The sequence below is a fragment of the Budorcas taxicolor genome, chromosome 13, assembly GCF_023091745.1.
Source record: "Budorcas taxicolor isolate Tak-1 chromosome 13, Takin1.1, whole genome shotgun sequence".
Classification (NCBI taxonomy): domain Eukaryota; kingdom Metazoa; phylum Chordata; class Mammalia; order Artiodactyla; family Bovidae; genus Budorcas; species Budorcas taxicolor.
Genome location: NC_068922.1, coordinates 61,711,149 through 61,730,468, shown reverse-complemented (window position 1 = coordinate 61,730,468; position 19,320 = coordinate 61,711,149). Strand labels below are relative to the sequence as shown.

Sequence of the window (19,320 nt, the reverse complement as noted above, 5' to 3'; positions counted from 1 at the left end):
CCCTGGTAGTAGCTGCATCGTCTCTGCCCACCCATCTGCCTGTCCCCTCCTGTGCTGCCCTTATCGTTTCCATAGCAACTGGCGAAGTCAGACACAGAACCTGGGGGAACAGAGGCAGGCCAGGAGGGGCTGTGTGTGTGGACTGCTCTGGGGTGTCTGCAGGCTCCGTCTGTTCTGCTGCCTTCTCCCCGCTGGTGTGGAGGACGGCCCTCGTGTCCAGCTTCGTGGGTTCTGTGCTGGAGCCTCTGTGTCCAGGGGTTCCAGCAGGAAGAGGGCAGGCAGAGTAAGTCTGCGCCCTGCCCATCCTCGCCTGTCCTCAGGCTGAATGCCACTTCCCTGTCCCCAGGAGTGGAGCTGCCCACAGGCAGGGAGAGGAGGAGATCTCAAGGGAGCTGGAGGCGGCATGGCCTCAGTATCTCAGAAGGTGGGCTTGGGGTCGGGCAGGCCTGGGTGTGCTGCACTGCTCCCTGCTGTGTGTCCCTCGGCAGGTTAGAGAACCTCTCTGGACATCAGCTGCTCGTGACAGCTGCTGATCCTGGGAGGTGTCTGACCTGGTTCACAGCTGAGGAGAGGAGGCTGAGAGAGGTGGTGCGGTGATGTCACTTGCCCAAGGTCCCCCAGAAAGCAGGAGAACTTACCTTCCCATCAGCAAATGGGAGCAACACTTCTCTCTTGGGGTTTTCGGGAGATTGAAGTTGAATTAAACGAGCCGGTTCTGTAGGGCACTTGGTGCAACGGGTGCCTGGGAAACACCAGCTTGTCCCCCACTCCACCCAGTATTGTTGTCCCAGCCAAACGCAAGGCTGCCAGCTTCCAGGTGTCCCACGAAGAGACACACAGTCACCCTCCCAAGCAAGCACCTACAGCCTGGCCGCTGGGCCAAAGGGTTTCTGGAGGCTGCTGGTGGAGAGCCTTAGAGGCTGAAAGGCTCTGCTGTCTGCTCAATGGTCAGAGGCATTCGTGCCTGGACCCCTGTCGTCAGCTGGCAGGTCCTCCCATCTCCTGCCCCAGCTGAGAGCGTGGAGACGCTGTCTCCGCCCACCAGGCTGGCCTCTCTGGAGGTGGTCAGCTGCACTGACTGCTCTTTCACAGGCACCCCTGTTCTGCTCTGCTCTGCCAGCCTTCCCTCCTCCTTCAGAGCCTGCGCCTGGCCCCAGAGGCAGGCCCCAGGTTTCTGTCCCAGGAAGGTGGGGTGGGAGGGGCCACAGAGCAGGATGGAGAGTTCTCGAGGGGCGGCTGGGAGGGCGCCTTGCTTCCTGGCCTCGTGTTAGAAAGAAAGGAAGGAAGCAGAGCAGCCTCCCCTGCTGCTCTGCTGGTTTGTCCCGGGCAGGGGAGAGAAGGCGGAGGTGGTGGTGGGAGGGTGTGCTGGACAGTCCCATGCCCTCCCCCAGCGCCAGGAGCACAAACAAAGGAGGCTGCGAGGATCAGGAAGTCCGAGGATGGGAAATTCCAGGGCCTCCCAGTTCCACCGGCCCCGGAGCGAGTCTGGGCGGAGAGGAGGCAAAGATGAGAGCCGGGTGTGCCCTGGTACCAGCCCTGGGCCGCTGTGGAGAGGGACTTCGGGAGAGGGCACGTCTCACTTTTCTTTGACGTGACAAAATGCTGTTTGCGTGGCTGCAGACGAGGAGTTAGCAGCGGGCAGCGCCGGTTACCCCCCGAAGGGTCCCTCCTCAGCCAGAGCCGTCCACTCAGGTGGTGGCGCCCCTGCAGTGGTTTTCAACCCCCTCCCTGCCTGGCCGCTCCAGAGCCCCCCACTTCCTGTCCTGCCCCACGTGACCCCATTCTGGTTCGTTCCTCTGCCCCTGCAGCCTCTCCTGCACTGGCCTGCCCTCTTTCGCTTCTCACGCTCACCCCCTGTGTAACCTGGGGAGGTTGCCTCATCTGTAAACTGGGGAGTTCTTGGGAGCCTCACGCAGGAGGGTCTGCGTGAAGCCCTGGCAGGGCTCAGTAGCTGTCGTCCGAGTGACTGAACAGAAGTCCTGTTGAAATTCCCCCTCCACAAAGCTGCCTGGACCTACGCCAGCGGCCCTGGAGCTCTTTCTCCTTGGAGCGCTAATGGACTGGCCGTCAGTCCCACCCTGCTGGGCCCAGGGGCCGGCCCTGTGCCCTTCCCCCCACCATCCCCACCGTGAATGCACACCCTTTGGTGCTCCTTGAAGACTTGCTGACCTATTGAGCGCTTCCCTGGAAGAGAGGGGATTTTTTTTCATCACCTTCTAAGCCAACCCCAGGTCTGGGATCTCTAGTTCCAAATCTGAACCCCATGGCCAGTTGGCCGGTTCCACATTTCCCCTGCGCCAGGCCCTTATTGCGCACACATCCTTCACCCACCCAGCCCTGACCCTGGGAGCTCTTGCCCTGGCACCCAGAAACTACAGTGTCTCTGGATTGAGGAGTTCTTCCATTCCTGTGGGTGGAAACTCAGGAGAATTTGCCATGCTGTGCTCCACCTGGAGGATCCGGGCCATCTCCTCAGCTGGAGTTTGCGTTGATTGGCCCGGTCACTGAGGCCTAGCTATGGTCAGCGCTCGGCTTGGCCTGGGGAGAGCCTCTGCGTCATCGGCTCTTTTCAACAGCCTGTAAAGCTAGGTCTGGCGCTGGGGTTGGTTTCAGGTTTCTTGGCAAAAAGGTGTCGAAACATTTCTTCGGGTGATTCCTCTGCCTCTCTCACCAGCCACCTAAGGGGTTATTTCGGCTCCATGACCCTTACTAGCTCTGAACTCACTGGTGGTCTCAGGTTCCTTGCGGTGGCTCAGGCGTTTATTGACCACGGCAGGGACCTGGCCCGTCCGGCAGAACCCGGGGAAGCTGCTGCTTCCTCATTCGTGGGTTCACCTTCTCTCATCCCCTACCTCCCTAAGTGAGCATGTGACTCCAGGGAGCCCCCACTGGCCCTGTTCCTTAGCTCCTTCCTATGAGTCTGTGTGTGTGGTGCTTATCTCTCCCAGAACCAGGCGGCTCCCTTGCTGCCAAAAACCTGCCTGCCTGTCTCTTGGCTGCGGTGTGGCCCGAGCCCTGACCTCCCACAGCCAGCTCCCTGGCGCGTTCCCTCCCCAGGAATGTCTCCTGCCTGCCAAGGTCCTGCCTCCCTGACAGAGCCCTCACTTCTGGAACTGCAGACGCAAGCATTTCACGGCACACGGATCTCTGATAGATTCGTCTGTGTGCCCAGGGTGTCCTGCTCCATTCCACCCCCACCCCCCACCCACCCCCCGCCGACGAGGGCATCCACCCTCCTCTTCCTGAGCTCTCCTGGCTCACCTCTGGGCACCAGAAGCAGTTTCTGAACTGTGGACATGATGCGGAGGGAACAGGCCAAGGAAGACCCCTTCTCCCACTTCCCAAGAGCACCTTCCCAGCCTTTGTGGGTTTTTCCCTGCCCTACACTAAGCTGAACCTTGGCTTTAAATTTTTTCTTTCTATTTATTTATTTTTATATTTTTGATATTACTTTTTTGTTGTTGACCATGCCACCAGGCGCAAAGGATCGTAATTCCCAGACCAGGAACGGAACCCTCACCTGCTGCAGTGGAAGTGCCGAGTCGTAACCACTGGACTGCCAGGGAAGGCCCTGTTTGTTTTTTTTCCTTAAGTTACCTCTTTGTAAGGATTCACGGCATTTCAGGCAGGACACGGGTGACCATTGGTAAAGGAACACAGTGTCCGGCCTCCCAGGACTACGAAACACAGAGGACGTTGCTACGTCACTTAATGAAGTCTTCATCTGAGGCTCTGACCGGGGACCCTTAGGGTGGGAGGCCCTTCTCACGTACCACATTGTCCAGCAACTTCTCAGCAGACAGCCTTGTCTCTGAGGAAACAAAATGCAAACGGCCGCATTCTCCATCTGAAGACACTCCAAAACAGGAACCACGGCTCTTTCGAATGACATGTCTCAGTGTGGCTGCAGGGTCTGCCTCACACAGCGCGTCTGGCCTCGTGGAGTTGCGGGGCTTGGGAGGTGAAGGGGTGGGCAGATCCCAGCGTGCCCCTCCCCCCGCTGCCTCGGTTGAAGAGGTCAGGTCTGGGTAGATGGTGGGGCGGCAAGAAGAAGAGAACCCACAATCACAAAAACGAATTCTAGTTTCCCCACAGCACTGGGCGTCTGTGCCGGTGGGGCCAGTGTGCACTGTGTCAGAAAAGCCCTCTGCCACAGAACCAGGAGGAGCTCCCTTAATAGAAGGAAAGGTTTGGCCCATTTTTTAAGCCAGTTCTTGAGACTCCCTGTTAGTGAGTCCTGGAAGAATGAACATTTCTGCATATGACAACATGGCTTTCAAAAACTCAACAAGGGATTCCTTTGGTGGTCCAGCAGTTAGGACTCAGCACTTCCACTGCAGGGGACTGGGTTCCATCCCTGGTCTGGGAACTAAACTCCTTCCACAAGCCGCACAGCGCGGCCACATTTTTTTTTTTTTTCCCTAAAAAAAAGCGGGGGGGAGGGGGAACAAAGCTCTGCGTTTTTATGAAACTTAATAGAAAATGTTATTCAAGCAGTACAGTCACCAGAGGGGCACCACCTCAAGATGCATGGACCCTGTTCTCTGCAGGGCTATTCTATCCTCACCAAGTAGGAACTACCCTGGTGCCCCCTGGCTAGTTTTGCTCTCTTGTTTGCAGGAGCCATTTTTCTTTATTGTGGTAAAACATAATGCAAAACTTGCCATTTTAATACATTTTAAGTGTACAACTCGATGGCATTATAGTTATACTCACTGCCCAGCAGTCATCACTACCATCTATTTTCCAAAACTCTTCATCCTGCCAAACAGAACCTGCAGCACCGTGAAGCATTAACTTCCCATCCCCAGATGCCCTGGCAGCCCCTCTTCTATTTTCTGTCTGTGTGAACATGCCTGTTCCAGCTGTCGCATCCACATGGAATCACCCAGTGTTTGTCCCGTGGCGTCTGGCTTCTTTCACTCAGCAGTGTTTTCAAGGTTGTGGGGGCCTGCTGTGGGCTCTGGCTCTGAGTGGCAGCTTCAGCAGATCCCTGCCTTCCTCCAACCCACCGGTCACCGGCTTCCCTCCAGCCTGTCCTCCTGGGCGTGGTGCCAGTGGCGGCAGGCAGGCTTCAGCTCATCGGAAAGTCGCCCCTACTTCTCACGCCACTCCAACCCCAGCCCACAGATAGAACTAGGCGCCAAGGAGGTCTTAGGTCAAAGGCCCGGCGCGCTTGGAGGCTGGGGGAGGAGGCAGCCAGAAAACAGGTAACCACGATGACTCCCCAGACAGAGGGTGAAGGCAGGTCAAGTGACTAAATGACAAAATGAGGCCCTGCTTTGTGTGACAGGTCCCGGCAGGTGGCTTCAGGGTTTCCAGCTTGGTCACAGCAGGAAACATCTGAAGGGGAGGCTGGACTGGAAAGAGTGGCAATGGGCTTCCCTTGAATCATGCTTCCCGTCTTGTTGACTTACTCCTGTGCCGTTGCAGTCGCTCCTAAACAGCATCCGCAGTGGCACCTAAGATGCACAGCACAGTGGCAGGCTGGGCCCACTGCAGGGACCTTTGCAGAAATGACCAGACATTTTCAAGAGTCATTGAGTAGGGACTTGCCAGCGGTTAAGACTCTGCGATTCCAGTGCAGGAGACGTGGGTTCGATCCTTGTTCTATAACTAGCTTGTTCTAACTAAGATCCCACATGCCTCTGGGGGAGGTCAAGGAAAAACAAAAAAAAGTTGTTAAATATTCCTACCATTTGACCCATGCTATGCTATGCTATGCTAAGTCACTTCAGTCATGTCTGACTCTGTGCAACCCCATAGACAGCAGCCCACCAGGCTCTGCCATCCCTGGGATTCTCCAGGCAAGAACACTGGAGTGGGTTGCCATTTCCTTCTCCAATGCATGAAAGTGAAAAGTGAAAGTGAAGTCGCTCAGTCGTATCCGACTCTTAGTGACCCCATGGACTGCAGCCTACCAGGCTCCTCTGTCCGTAGGATTTTCCAGGCAAGAGTACTGGAGTGGGGTGCCATTGCCTTCTCCGTTTGATCCATGAATTCCATGTTTTGGAATCTGGTCTAAAAAGGAAACGATCCCAAATACAGACCAGTATTCACGTACAGAGATGTTCCCAGCAGTGTTTATAAGTAGCCCCTGATAGCAAATAGCCTAAGTAGCCAACCGTAAGGGAGTAACTTACAGAACATATGATAAAACAATACAGGGATATAAAAATTATATTGGCAAAGCAAAACAAGATTTTTGATGGTAGGGGAAATGCCTATGACAAAATGTTAAGCAAAAAAAAAAAGGTTTCAAAGCAGACTGTTATTCTCTGTACGCATTATGATATCAAATATGTAAAAAAGAAATCACAGAGGAAAAAATAAACAGAAGCATATGCCAAGCTGCTTGGTGCAATTATGGACTTTTTTTTTTCTTTACATCTTTCCACACTTTGCAAATGCTCTACAAAAGGAAATGCGTTACTTTGATCTTCCGGACAAGAAAGTAATAAAAGGGAGGAACGATGCTCCTCTCCATGTGATTAAAGAGGAACTAGAATTCGGGTGGCGGAGAAGGCAATGGCAGCCCACCCCAGAACTCTTTCCTGGAGAAGCCCAGGGACGGGGGAGCCAGTGGGCTGCCGTCTATGGGGTCGCACAGAGTCGGACACGACTGAAGTGGCTTAGCAGCAGCAGCAGCAGCAGCAGAATTTGGGTGGACTGGAGGCCTGGCCCAGACCCATGAGCCAGGTGGTCCCTGGCGGCTTTAGGGAGGATGCTGTGGGGGGTGAGGGTCAGCGTGGGGCAGTGTGGCATGTGAGTGAGCTTAGACCAGTGTGGGAAACTTACACATTTGACTTCAAGGGCCTGGCAAGCATCATCGTTGAGTGCAAGTGTGCAGGGCAACAGGAACAGGTGGACACTGCAGCAGAACAGAGCCCTCGAGCCCTGTCTAAAAGGAGAGGCTCAGCTGCAGTGGGTGTTTGCCATGTGAGTGAGGGCCCCGTGTGGCCAGACCTTCCATTTTTCAAAGAAGCCAGAAATCCCCGATTTTCAACTGTGACCTCTCTTACTAAACAAGGTCACTTAGTTGAGAAACACTCAGCACCGTGCAGTCCACATCCACGGGCCAGATACGGTGGGCGCTCCATAAGTCAGAGACCACCTGCCCACCTGGCCTCCTGCCCGGGCTCCGTGGTGGGTTCCCCCCGTGGGTGCCAAGCTGCTGGCGGCACACTGCACAGGCTGAAAGGGGCTTCCTTTTCTTCTCTCCACCAGAAAACGAGCCTCCATCTCCTCTGGTCTCTGGGATCATCGATTACAACATGCCCCTCACCTCCACGTACCTGAAACAGATGAAGTTGCGCGTGATGAATTCCCAGGAGCAGGTAAGGCATCCGTCCCCCTCACCCCACCGGAGGCGTCCTAACTTGCCTGGATGTGGTTGAGCCTTTCCGAGATGTGGGGCCACAGCCTGTGTAAACACCCTGGAAACCAAAGAGGCCCTTATCTGGTTATCTGGGCCGGGCAGTCTGGGCTGAGAGGAGGGAAGGAACGCGTTCCTAGTGACAAGGTCCGCTGGGCAGACCGCCCTGCCAGGTCTTCGGGGAAGCCTTCCTGAAGGGCAGGAGCAAGGAGGTGGAAGTGGGGGCGGGGAGAGCTGCTGGCCTTGGCTCTCGGCTTGCCCTTGCCCTGCTCTGCCCTTTGCTGTGCCACTCGTCTCCTTGCCCTGGGGAGGTGAGAGGGAGGCCACGCCTGCCTGTAGCCTCTGTCACTCTTGGGGACCCGGCGGGCCTGGAGGGTGAACCGGGGAGCATGGCCCAGGGTGAGATAATTCCCCCCCTGCCCCGCCCCGGGCTGTCCAGGACTCCCCAGCTGTGGATTGCCCAGGGCTGTCAGGCACCACAGAAACAGGCTGTGAAAAGAAAACCTCTCCTGCCCACCTCCCTCCACAGCCCACCTTCTAGCCCTTTGCAAGGCGAGTAGCCTGACTGTCTTTCAGAGGACTGGGTGAGTGCCACCCCCCTCCCTGAGCACTGCTCCAACCCAGAGTCAGAGTGTCTCACCTCCTGCTTCAAGCTTTCTCATCAGCTGTGACATTTGAACGTGCCGTATCTTTGAGGCCTGACTAGGGGAATGGGTTGTTTTCTCCTCCGTTGGAAGTCTGACTTCCAGCCCCGGGTGCATGCTATCTGGGATGTGGCTGGTCTCCTTGACAACCTGGGTGTGTGTGCGCCGAGGAGGGTGACAGCTCCACTGTCAGCTCTGAGGGGATGTAGCTGGAGGTGCTCAAGTAGTATCTGGGGCTGGGGTCTGAGGATCTGAGCCGTTTGGCTTGAGTTCTGCATTGCCCTGGGGAGGAGGTGTGGTGGCCCTCCCATCCCCACAGCCTCAAAAGGGCGGATGAAGTAAGCTGGGCTCTGGGTGGTGGAGTTGTTTGCATCTCTCCCGTCTTTTCATCTGAGATGTTCTCTTTTCTATGACGATCGCATCCCTAAGAAACTTCAAAAACAGTGGGGATAATGGTGTCAGGTTTTCCACTCAAAACCGCAAAGCTGTTTTGTGCAGAAAATGCCAGTTATAAGGGTGTTGCTCTAACAGAAGCAACAGTTATAAAATCTAAGCACCACTACATGAGGTGAAGCACAAAGGCACTCAAACAGCCAAACAGCAGGAGTTCAGCCCCATGGCTTTTCTTTTCCCCACAAAATGGCGCTTGAGCCTAGTTCACTGCCAGAACCGGTAGTGGCCAGTGCACCACACTGGGATCCCTCATTAACGGATCTTGGCATGTTTCATTCGGTTATACAAATTCCTGCTGTCTCTGGGGCTCTAAGGGGTTTCCCAGGTGGTGCTAGTGGTACTGAACCTGCCTACCAGTGCTGGAGAGGTAGGAGGCGCGGGTTCCATCCCTGGGCCGGGAAGATCCCCGGCAGGAGGGCATGGCAGCCCACTCCAGTATTCTTGCCTGGAGAATCCCATGGACAGAGGAGCCTGGCAGGTTACAGTCCACAGGGACACAAAGAGCTGGACATGACTGAAGTGACTTAGCATGCACGAACCCAAGGGGCATTAAGACTAGGGGTGTGTGTGTGTGTGTATTAGTTGCTCAGTCGCGTCCAGCTCTTTGTGACCCCATGGACCCCAGGTTCCTCCGTCCATGGGATTCTCCAGGCAAGAATACTGGGGTGGGTTGACATTTCCTTCTCCAGGGGATCTTCCCAACCCAGGGATCGAACCTGGGTCTACTGCGTTGCAGGCAGATTCTTTACTGTCTGAGCCACCAGGGAAGCTGGTTAGGTGCATTAACGAGGATTCAGTCATTTAACAAATATTTATGGAGCCCTACTCCAAGAGCCAGGCTCTAGGGATGACCAAAGACAGCACCATTCCCAGCTCTTATGATCTGGGGGGAGATAGACACTAATGAAAAAATCACACACAAGTGCTAAGCTCGTAGCAGACCGCAGAGTTGGGCGAGAGATTAACCAGCCATCATGGGTACAGCTGTGACAAGTGCCAGGCAGGAGACACGTGGTGCCATGGGTAGTTAGATGGGCATGATGGGGGGACCAACACAGGGGTCAGGAGGGTTTGCCTTAGAAGAGGATGCTTGAGCTGAGTTAGATCTTCAGGGAAGAGAGCACCAGTCTGAAGAAACAGCTTGTGCAAAGGCCCTGTGGCTTGAGAGGCTGGTATGGCTGGTGCAGAGAGTGTGAGCAGTTCTGAAGCTAAAGAAAAGTGGGAGAAGCACAGCATTGGGCATGGCAGCACTTTTAGCCCTTTTTGTCTCTCTATTTATGGCTGCTCTGGGTCTTCGGTGCTGCACATGGGCTTTCTCCAGTTGTGACGTGTGGGCTTCCTATTGTGGTGGCTTCTCTTGTTGCAAAGCATGGGCTCAGTAGTTGGGGCACATGGGCTTGTGGAATCTTCCCTGACCAGGGGTGGAACCTGTGTCCCTTACACTGGCAGGCAGATCTTTTCTTTTTTTTTTTTTTAATTATTATTTTTTAACACTAAGAACATTTTTGTATTGGGGTATAGCTATACCCTTGGGGTATAGCTGACAGTTTCAGGCGAACAGCAGAGGGGCTCAGCCATGCATATGTATCCATTCGCCCCCAAGCCCCACTCCCATCCAGGCTGGCACATAACACTGAGCAGGATTCCCTGTGCTCTGCTGTAGGTCTTTGTCGTTATCCATTTTAAATATAGCAAGCAGTGTGTACAGGACATTCCCAACGTTCCCAACCATCCCTTCCCGCCCCCACCCCCAGCAGCCATGAGTTCGCTTCCTAAGTCTGTGAGTCTCTTTCTGTTTTGTAAGTAAGTTCATTCATATCATTTCTCTTTAGATTCCACATATAAGGGGCGTCACATGACATTTCTTCTTCGCCGTCTGGCTTAATTCACTCATTTTGACATTCTCTAGGTGCACTCATGCTGCTGCAGATGGCCGTGTCGCTTTCCTCTTAATGGCCGAGTAGTAGTCCGCTGTGCACATGCGCCACACCTTTATCCGTTCCTCTGTTGGTGGGCATTCCGGTTGCTTCCATGTCTTGGCTGTTGTAAGCGGTGCTGCAGTGAGCGCTGGGGTGCGTGGACCTTTTCAGGCCATGCTTTTCTCTGAATATACGACAGGTGGATTCTTCACCCCTGGACCACCAAGGAAGTCCAGCATGTAAGCCCTTGATAGTCGTCTGGGAATGAACGGAAGTTCATGGATAAGTCGCCCTGGTGAGGTTCAGGCTACTCTGATGGAGAGGGAGTGTGGGAGGTGTTTGTCCCCAGGGGGTTGGGGCTGAAGCTGAGATTGAGGTGGCCTGAGTTGACAGTGGAGTTGACTGTGTCTTCACCTCCATCCCTGGTTTCCCAAATTGGGGCCCTCTGAATGTCCCCGACCTTCTCCAGTGTGTGGTAGAAGACTGAAATGCAGACCCTCCTTGCACACCCCTGGCAGGAGATGCAGTGTGTGTGAGGAGGCCCTTCCACCTGGGGCCCTCCAGCTGTCAGCCTTCTGCCCTGCACATACCGCAGTGAGCGCTCAAGGCCTCAGCCTTTCAACCAGCACCATGATCCCAGTTCAATAGCCAGGCACGTGGTAAAACAAGAAGTCACACTGCTCACCAGGTTATATATCTGCAGCAGCAAGGAAGGGCCAAGGACCCAGGTGTCTTTGATTTTTCAGCTTGAGTTGAAAACTAAAAATATACTTACTTGAATTGGTAGCTTCTTTCCTGTAGCGAAAATGTAGCTTCCCTAGTGGTTTAGACGACTCAGACCGTAAGGAATCTGCCTGCAATGCAGGAGACCCAGGTTTGATCCCTGAGTCGGGAAGATCCCCTGGAGAAGGGAATGGCAACCCACTCCAGTATTCTTGCATGGAGAACCCCATGGACAGAGGAGCCTAGCAGGCTACAGCCCATGGGTTTGCAAAGAGTCAGACATGACTAGGCGGCTAATACTTTCTGTAGTGATGTCAGAGCAGGGCTCCCCTTTGAGTGGGCGAATGGCTCCCTGTCCCAGTGCAGCACGGGTCTGGCTCTGCTGCTGTCAAACACCATGTCCCAAGACAAGGCTTTGGGAGTAGTTTCATTTGCTGCAGCATCCCTCTGACCCCGAACGGCCTGCCAACAAAAGACACCTGTAGTGTCTGCATATCATTCATGAAGGCTGGAATGGAAGATAAACCCAATTGTAAATAACAGCAGCTGGGATGAATGATATTTTGTGAATGCTGAACAAAGCTCTGCATCTAAAATCTCTGAGTGAGAAGAACCTAAGAATTCAGTTTTTCCCAGCATTAGGTATCCAGGAGACACTACAACAGTAAGGCAAGTAGGGCATTTTCCCCTCCCTTGGCTTTGAGCAGGCAATGAACAGGTGGTGGGGTTTGTTTGTGAACTGGACAGAATCATGTTACCTTTGTCCAGTTGTGTTGGATTAATGTGCTGAGAAATGGGTCTTTCTCTGCGGAGGATATTAGGTAATGTGAAAACCTAATAATAATGTCCATGCGTACGTGCTGAAGTCACTTCAGTCGTGTCCAGCTCTTTGCCACCCCATGGACTGTAGCCCGCTAGGCTCCTCTGTCCATAGGATTCTCCAAGCAAGAATAATAGAGCGGGTTGCCATTCCCTCCTCCAGGGGATCTTCCCAACCTAGAGATTGAACCCGTGTCTCTTATGTCTCCTGCACTCGCAGGGGGGTTCTTTACCACTAGTGTCACCTGGGAATTCCAATAATAATGTTCACAGGAACAAAACAGAATATTGACATCTGATCCAATGCAGTGAATATTTATTATGGTGTCTCAACATGCAAGACATTTAGGTCCACCCTCCCGGGACCTCCATCCTAAGACACAAGATCCCCCACAAGCTGTCGTTTTGGTGGCCACATAGAGCTGAAAATAGGTGAGGGGCACCCGATAAAGTCAGGTTTTCTTTTCCCCTTATTTGGGAAAAAATCATGAAGATATACAACTGAAATCACGTTTAGCTTTACCGATGACGAATGTGTTTTCTTGTAGGGGGCTGGGTGTGAGGATCTCATGAGATGTGGACTGTCATGAAGAAGTTCCAAAGCATTCTTCTGATAAGATGGGGTCCCAGGGAGGGGTGCAGGCCACATTCATAAGGCCAGAGGTGGCCAGCAAGTGCACCCCCAGCCGCTGATCTTTCAAATTCCCTTTCAGTGCTGTGTGCAAGATGTACCAAGGGGAGTGTTAGGATCTCTTCATGCAGACACTGGTTTGTTTTCTGTCTCATTTGATTCTATTTTTCATGCTGAAAAAAAATTACACAAATACATCTGGCCTCCGTCACCAAAAAACAAAAGCATGGTGATAAAACTCACCATCCTCCCACCACCTGGATCACTGAATATTTTGGTGCAACCTTCCAGACTACTGAATAGAAAACGGAATTATCCCGTGCGTGCCATTTTACAACCCTCTTTGCCTTCCTGTATTATTCAGTCTCTCTACTCTCCAAGCCTTGGCGTTCCCACCTACCAGATAAGCCGATCTTATATTTCTCTTGTCACTCACTCATTCCTCACCCGTACCCCCATCCATCTATCCACCCATCCGTCATGCACCTGAGCTGGCAGGTGCTAAGGAGACAGTGGTGAACAGTCTCTCTGCCCTGCTGCCTCTCACAGACCAGTGAAACAGACAAGGAAGACCAAAGTCAACACTCCGGGGTCTGTAGGGAGCACTTAGAGGTGGAGCAGAGGAGGGACAGGGAAGCAGAGTGGATGCCGTTTCAGGCACCTGTTCTGTGTCCAGCCCTTTGCAAATATCACCCCTCGCCCTCCCAACTCAACAGGGTCACGTTATCATCCTCATCTCGCTGGTTTCGTAGCTGAGAATCAAGAAGTTTCCGTATTTGCTCAAGGTCACACAACCGCTGACATGAACTGCAACTCAGATCTTTTCCGTCCAAACCTGTGCCCCTGCTACAGCCACAGGCCCTATTTCTCCATGGACTTCTTGGGTGAGGGTGTTCTCCTTAGAATCCGAGGCGGTGGGTCACCTGGGTCCTGAGCAGCGGGTCGCTGGCAGGGCTAGAGGAGAGAAAAAAGGTCCTTGGCAGAGACGCTGGCAGAGCAGGCAGAAAGCTTTGTTTGGCTTGGGAACTGGGAGCCGCCTGAAGTAGATGAAGCTTAAGGAAATGTGGGAAGGAGGGATTTGGTAGGGGGCCTGGGTGGGGTGGGGGTCTCCCCCTGCCTTGTGAATGCCCAGTAACCTGCTGGGGTACATGTAGAATTTGATATCCATGTTATAGAGGATATGAACCTGTTTTTTCCTGAGATCACAGTGTTTGAACCAAGACCCCATTGTAGAAATCAGATCCAGATCCCAAGGAGAAAGACAAATCCTGTGTTCCTTCCCCAACACACACTTTCATTTTATGGAAGCAGAGACTGGGACCCCGGGAGGCTTAGCAACTTCCCCAGGACAACCCCTGGCCACCCTCCCTCCCCAACTCCTTGCTCCTTTCAGAGTGGGAAGCCTGTCAGCACCTTCCTTCGCCTCCCGCCTCCCTCTCTTCAATTCTTGGAGCAGCACTAATGTCCCGCTAATGGTTTTAATGGTTCTCCCAGCAGCGTGTGAAGCGGTGCCGCGCTCCATTGTTTAAACCCGCGTGATGGAGGCTCTTATTTGTCTCCATTAACCTCTGCCTCTCTCTCCTCTGCAGCTCTCCCCTGGCCCAGAGTTTTCCCTGGGTCTTGGAGGTTGGGGGAGGAAGGGCAGACTGCCCTCCTCCACCGCCCAGATGTGGGGCCTGCAGGGTAGTCCCTGCCCAGAGAGCCGGGGGTCCCCCAGAGTACTGGCCCTCCTGCTCCTTTCAGGAGGCGGTGTGGAGCAGCACTGCTCCCAGCCAAGATTCCAGCCCACCCACCAAAGACGCTGGAGTGACAGTTCCAGTTCTACCTACCAGCTGGGTAACCTGGAGCTAATCATTTCACTTCTCCGGGCTCCTTTTTCCTCCTCCTGTTGTTTAGTTGCTCAAGGACTGTAGTCCGCTGGATCCTCTGTCCTTGGGATTTCCCAGGCAAGAATATTGGAGTAGGTTGCCATTTCCTTCTCCAGGGGATCTTCCCGACCCAGGGATCGAACTCGAGTCTCCTGCTTGGCGGATTCTTTACCATCTGAGCAACCAGGGAAGCCCTTTCCTCCTGTTACTCGAGAGTAATAACAGTATAATATCAGCACACCTCATAGATTTAGCCCAAGAGTTAAATGACACAAAGCAGGCGCAGTGCTCAGCACAGCACTGGGGCACCTTAGAAGCACAGAGGAAGCCTCAGTGACCTCTGCTGCTGTTGATGGTTATCTTATTATGCAACCTTGGTTCAATAGACACAGTGAAGGACCTTGTCCAAGATCGTTCTTGGGCCATGAAGATGAATAAGACAGCATAGCTGGTCTCCAGGAGCTCTTCTTAGTAGAGAGGACAAAACAGTGGCTGTGGAACTGTAATCCAGGATAAGAAAATAGAAACAGGAAGGGACCAGGAACCTGCCAGGCGGTTCAGGGGACACTCGCTTATTTTAAAATGAGATTTGGACCAGCCCAGAAGGTCCAGGTGAGGGACGCTGAGGGATAACAGCTCTAGGAGGACCTGGGCTGGGAAAGGCCACAGCCAATTTGGGAAAAGGGGGAGAAGGAAGGAGAAAGACGAGGCGAAGGGACTCAGCACATGTGCCTCTTGCAGGGAGGTCACGAGAGAGCCCTTTCCCCAGTCAGCACTGGGGAGCCAGGCGAGGATTGGGGGCAGGAAATGAGCACATTCCATGTGTGAAACTTTCTCAGGTTCCCATCTTCCTTAGTGGAGAGGGAAACAAGCCCACTCTAAAAAGCTCTCGACATTCACTTTCTTAATTGTGGCAAAAGGTGAAATTTGCCACTTTAATCATTTTTAAGTGTATAGTTCAATGGCATCAAGTACATTCATGATGTTATGCAATCATTACCCCTATTTCCAAAATTTTTCATCACCCCAAACAGAAACTCTGTAACTGTTGAGCAATAATTCCCCATTCCTCCCACCCCCAGCCCCTGGTAACCACTGTTTCACTTTCTAAATTTGTCCAAGTACCTCTTTTAAGTGGAATCACATTATTTGTCCTTCTGCGTCTGGCTTATTTCATTTAGCGTGTTGTTTCCAAGGCTCATCCATGTGGCAGCATGTGTCAAAACCTCATTCCTTTTTATGGCTGCATGCTATTCCATTGTATAAACAGACCACATTGTTGATTTCCATTCATCCATTGGTGGCCGTTTGGGTGGTTTCCCCTTAGGGGCTAGCCACATTTATTATTTTAATCTTTTAGACCAGGCTGTGGGACAGGGAGGGATTAAAACAGGGATCTGCTCATTCTCTCTCTCAGTTCTCCCCCCTCTTTATGGCTTGCTTTTCTCATGGACATACTCAGGCTTCTTCCTGCTCAGCAGGAGCCCCCCAAATGGGCAGACCCAAAGAAGAAGCACAGTTGATGGGTCACAGTGAGATCCTGTCACTTACTTAAACAGTGTTTGATTCGTAGGACTTCCACCTGCAGAGAACCTGCAAATGCTGACGCTGCACCCAGATTTAATAGCTTGATGACAGCCTCCCCTAGTGGCTCAGTGGTAAAGAATGTGCCTGCCAATGCAGGAGACGTGGGTTCAATCCCTGGTCCTCGAAAATCCCACATGTCGTGGAGCAACTAAGCCCGTGTCCCACAACTACTGAGCCTAGCCCATGCACCGAAACTAGAGTAGCCCCAACTCTCTACAGCTAGAGAAAAGCCTGTGCAGCGTGAAGACCCAGCACAACCAAAAATAAATAAATAAAATTATATATAAACTTGATGGCAATAATGATCTCCTTCTTTCCCATCCTCAGGCTGCCCCAAAGCCCAGGCAAGGTGTGAGCTCAAGAGAGAAATAGCAGAATGGAAACTTTGCCATGTCCAAGGATTTAATAGTCTTTTTAGGAAGCAGCCAGAGAAGGCAATGGCACCCCACTCTAGCACCCTTGCCTGGAAAAATCCCATGGATGGAGGAGCCTGGTGGGCTGCAGTCCATGGGGTCACTAAGAGTCGGACACAACTGAGCGACTTCACTTTCACTTTTCACTTTCATGCATTGGAGAAGGAAATGGCAACCCACTCCGGTGTTCTTGCCTGGAGAATCCCAGGGACGGGGGAGCCTGGCGGGCTGCCGTCTATGGGGTTGCACAGAGTCGGACACGACTGAAGTGACTTAGCAGTAGCAGTAGGAAGCAGCGGTTCTAACGTGTTTCTTTTGTTCTTCTTTTTTTAATAGTAAAAACAGCCAGCTAGACTCAGTTTAGGTGATCCCCAATTTGTTGGCAACATCCAAACCTTCATAGTCAGGGGCCAGCTGTACAGAAGCCTTCTTCCCTCCACTGGGCCTGATCAGGGTGTTGATCTTGGCCATGTCGTAGCGCTTCTTCACGGCCTGGTGCCCGTTTTTTGCCTTGGCATCCGCGGTGAAGCTGGTGTGTTGTTATCCTCTGTCTTATTCATGGCTGACTTAGTGTGAGGGGAAACTTGATGATGGCATAGTGCTCAAGCTTGTTTCTCCTAGGGGTACTCTTCTGAGGGTATTTGGGCTGCCTTCTGAGCTGCAGTGTTTTGGGCTGTCAGAAGTTGGGTGATGTCCAGATCTTTTTTGCATGGCTGTGGACACCTTTCATTACTACTTTCTTGGCCTTTAAAGTCTTTCCTTTGGCTTCAGCTTCAGGAGGGGCAGGGGCTTCCTTTACCTTCGACACCATCTTCTTGATAAAGCTGATGTATTTCTTGAAAAGTAAGCAACAATCTTCACAAAATAAAAACAGAATGTAGAACTCCTAAATGGCTAGAAAAAAATAACAGAACCAAAGAAAGTAATTAAAGCAACCAAAGCAAGAGTAATTAAATGAAGGAATAAAAGAAGAAGCGATCAAAAAGAGTTATAATAAATGGAAAACATAGATAAACTAACAGGAACAAGGTCAAACACTAGTAAATCACAATAAATGTAAATGGGTTAAGTTCCACTAGAAAGAGTCAAAAATGCTCAAATGAGGTTTTTTAATGGTAGAATCCTCTTGGTGTTTATAAAAGACTTTTTTTAATGACAAAAAAGATGAAAACATAGGAAAGAGAGGGAAGTACTATTAATGTCAAACAAGTTCAAGGCAAAAAAAAAATTAAATAGGGCAAAGTGAGATATTTTATGCTGATTGAAAGCACAGTTTCCCAGTAAAATTTCAGAGCCTCTTGACTTTGGAGGTCTGCCCTTGGGGAGTTTGAGACCTCTTAACCTCAGAGGTCTGCCTTGTGCGGAGGTGAAGGAAGACAATAGGTCCTATGAGTAACTTAGGCTTCACTGTGAGAGGCTGCATGTTTCTTTCCCAGCCTTCAGCATCTTCTCATCATCAGGCTCTTCACTTCACCTTTGCATTTTTAATTTTTAAATCTATTTTTTATTTGAAGGATAATTGCCTTATAGCACCTTTGCATTTTTTTGCTGCTGTCTTGCTGCAGCCATTTCTCTAGACCAGTATTTTCCTGCTTCGAGCATCGGCGTCTACTCTCCAAACCTACATAGAGTAATATGAGGGGTGGGCCCTGCGGGACTTGAGAATGCTGAATCTGCTGCCTTCACTGCCTGAATTTAGTCCCTCTCCTTCTCACTGAGCTCACCCGCTGAGATATGCTGGGGCCACCCTCTCAGTTCCCATCCTTTGTCTTCTTCCCAACTCCAGGCCTTCCTGGTCCACAGCTGACTTCCTTCTCAACTAGAGTTCCATTTCTTGCTTTTCTCCTCTCAGGCACTCCCCTCAGGCCTCCAAGATCAGCCCCCACTGTTACTTTTATGGAGCTGAGTCAAGGGGGCTGGGCTTGCCCCCATGAAAACCCAAGAAAGGCTTGGAATGCCACTGGCACCATTTTCAAAATCTGAGAAGCTGCAGCACAAACCTTTTCCCATCTCCAAAAGTCCCTGGCACTGCAGAAGGTTTGTACTGCGGCGAGAAAAACAAAAAGCCACTGAAATACTGACCTTGACCAAGGCTGCTGTTTGGATTTCTGCGGGCAAAGAATGATCCTTGGCACATTGCTGCTGTGAGAAGATGTGCGAGGGTAGTGGCTGTCCTCAGGTTCTGCCCTGCGCCCCTTGGTCCCTCCCGCGTAACCCCAGGGCAGCTAACCCTCAGAAACAGCTTAGCAAGTGTTCATCTTTTTTATTTACTTGTAATCACTTTTATGTGTATCAATAAAATATATATATTAAAAATCATATAGAAAAATGGCAGATCCTGTCCCAGCCTCCCCACTTCAATTTCTACCCATCAGAGACAGCTTCTTTTCTTCCTTAGTTTTTAGCTATCTCTTCTAGTATTCATCTCCTATTTCTAAAAAATTGTGTTCACACTGCTAGTTCTTGATTTTTCAGTTTGGACTATTTTGGTTACTGTTGTTTAATTTCTTGCTGGAGGAGATAAACATGTACACAGTCACACCCTCTCATAAACACAGGTATTATTTCTCCTTTTTCCATCCCTCAATATTATCCATACTTCCCTATTTAGATAAATTATTATATTTATATTATTATGACTGTGTAAGTTTTTCAAAAATGAGTTGATTAGCACACTATGATTACATTTCCTTTCCTTTTCTATTTTTATTATTTTAAAAAATTATTTGGCCATGCTGGGTCTTAGTCGCAGCATGTGGGATCCAGCCCTCTGGTCAGGGATTGAACCCAGGCACTCTGCATTAGGAGCTCGGAGTCTCAGCCACTAGACCACCAGGGAAGTCCCTCTTTTTTTAAATAATTTTATTAACTAATTAATGTTTGGCTGT

General features: G+C 51.5%; 1 protein-coding gene across 1 annotated transcript in view; it reads left to right on the top strand.

Annotated features, from left to right (window-relative positions):
• The window catches only part of NOL4L (nucleolar protein 4 like), a 126,327-nt gene that overhangs the window by 58,644 nt on the left and 48,363 nt on the right, over positions 1-19,320 (top strand). The window contains exon 4 of the mRNA XM_052650899.1: positions 7,228-7,337. Within this exon, the coding sequence (XP_052506859.1) occupies positions 7,228-7,337 (110 nt within the window). The remainder of the gene's footprint in view (positions 1-7,227; positions 7,338-19,320) is intronic.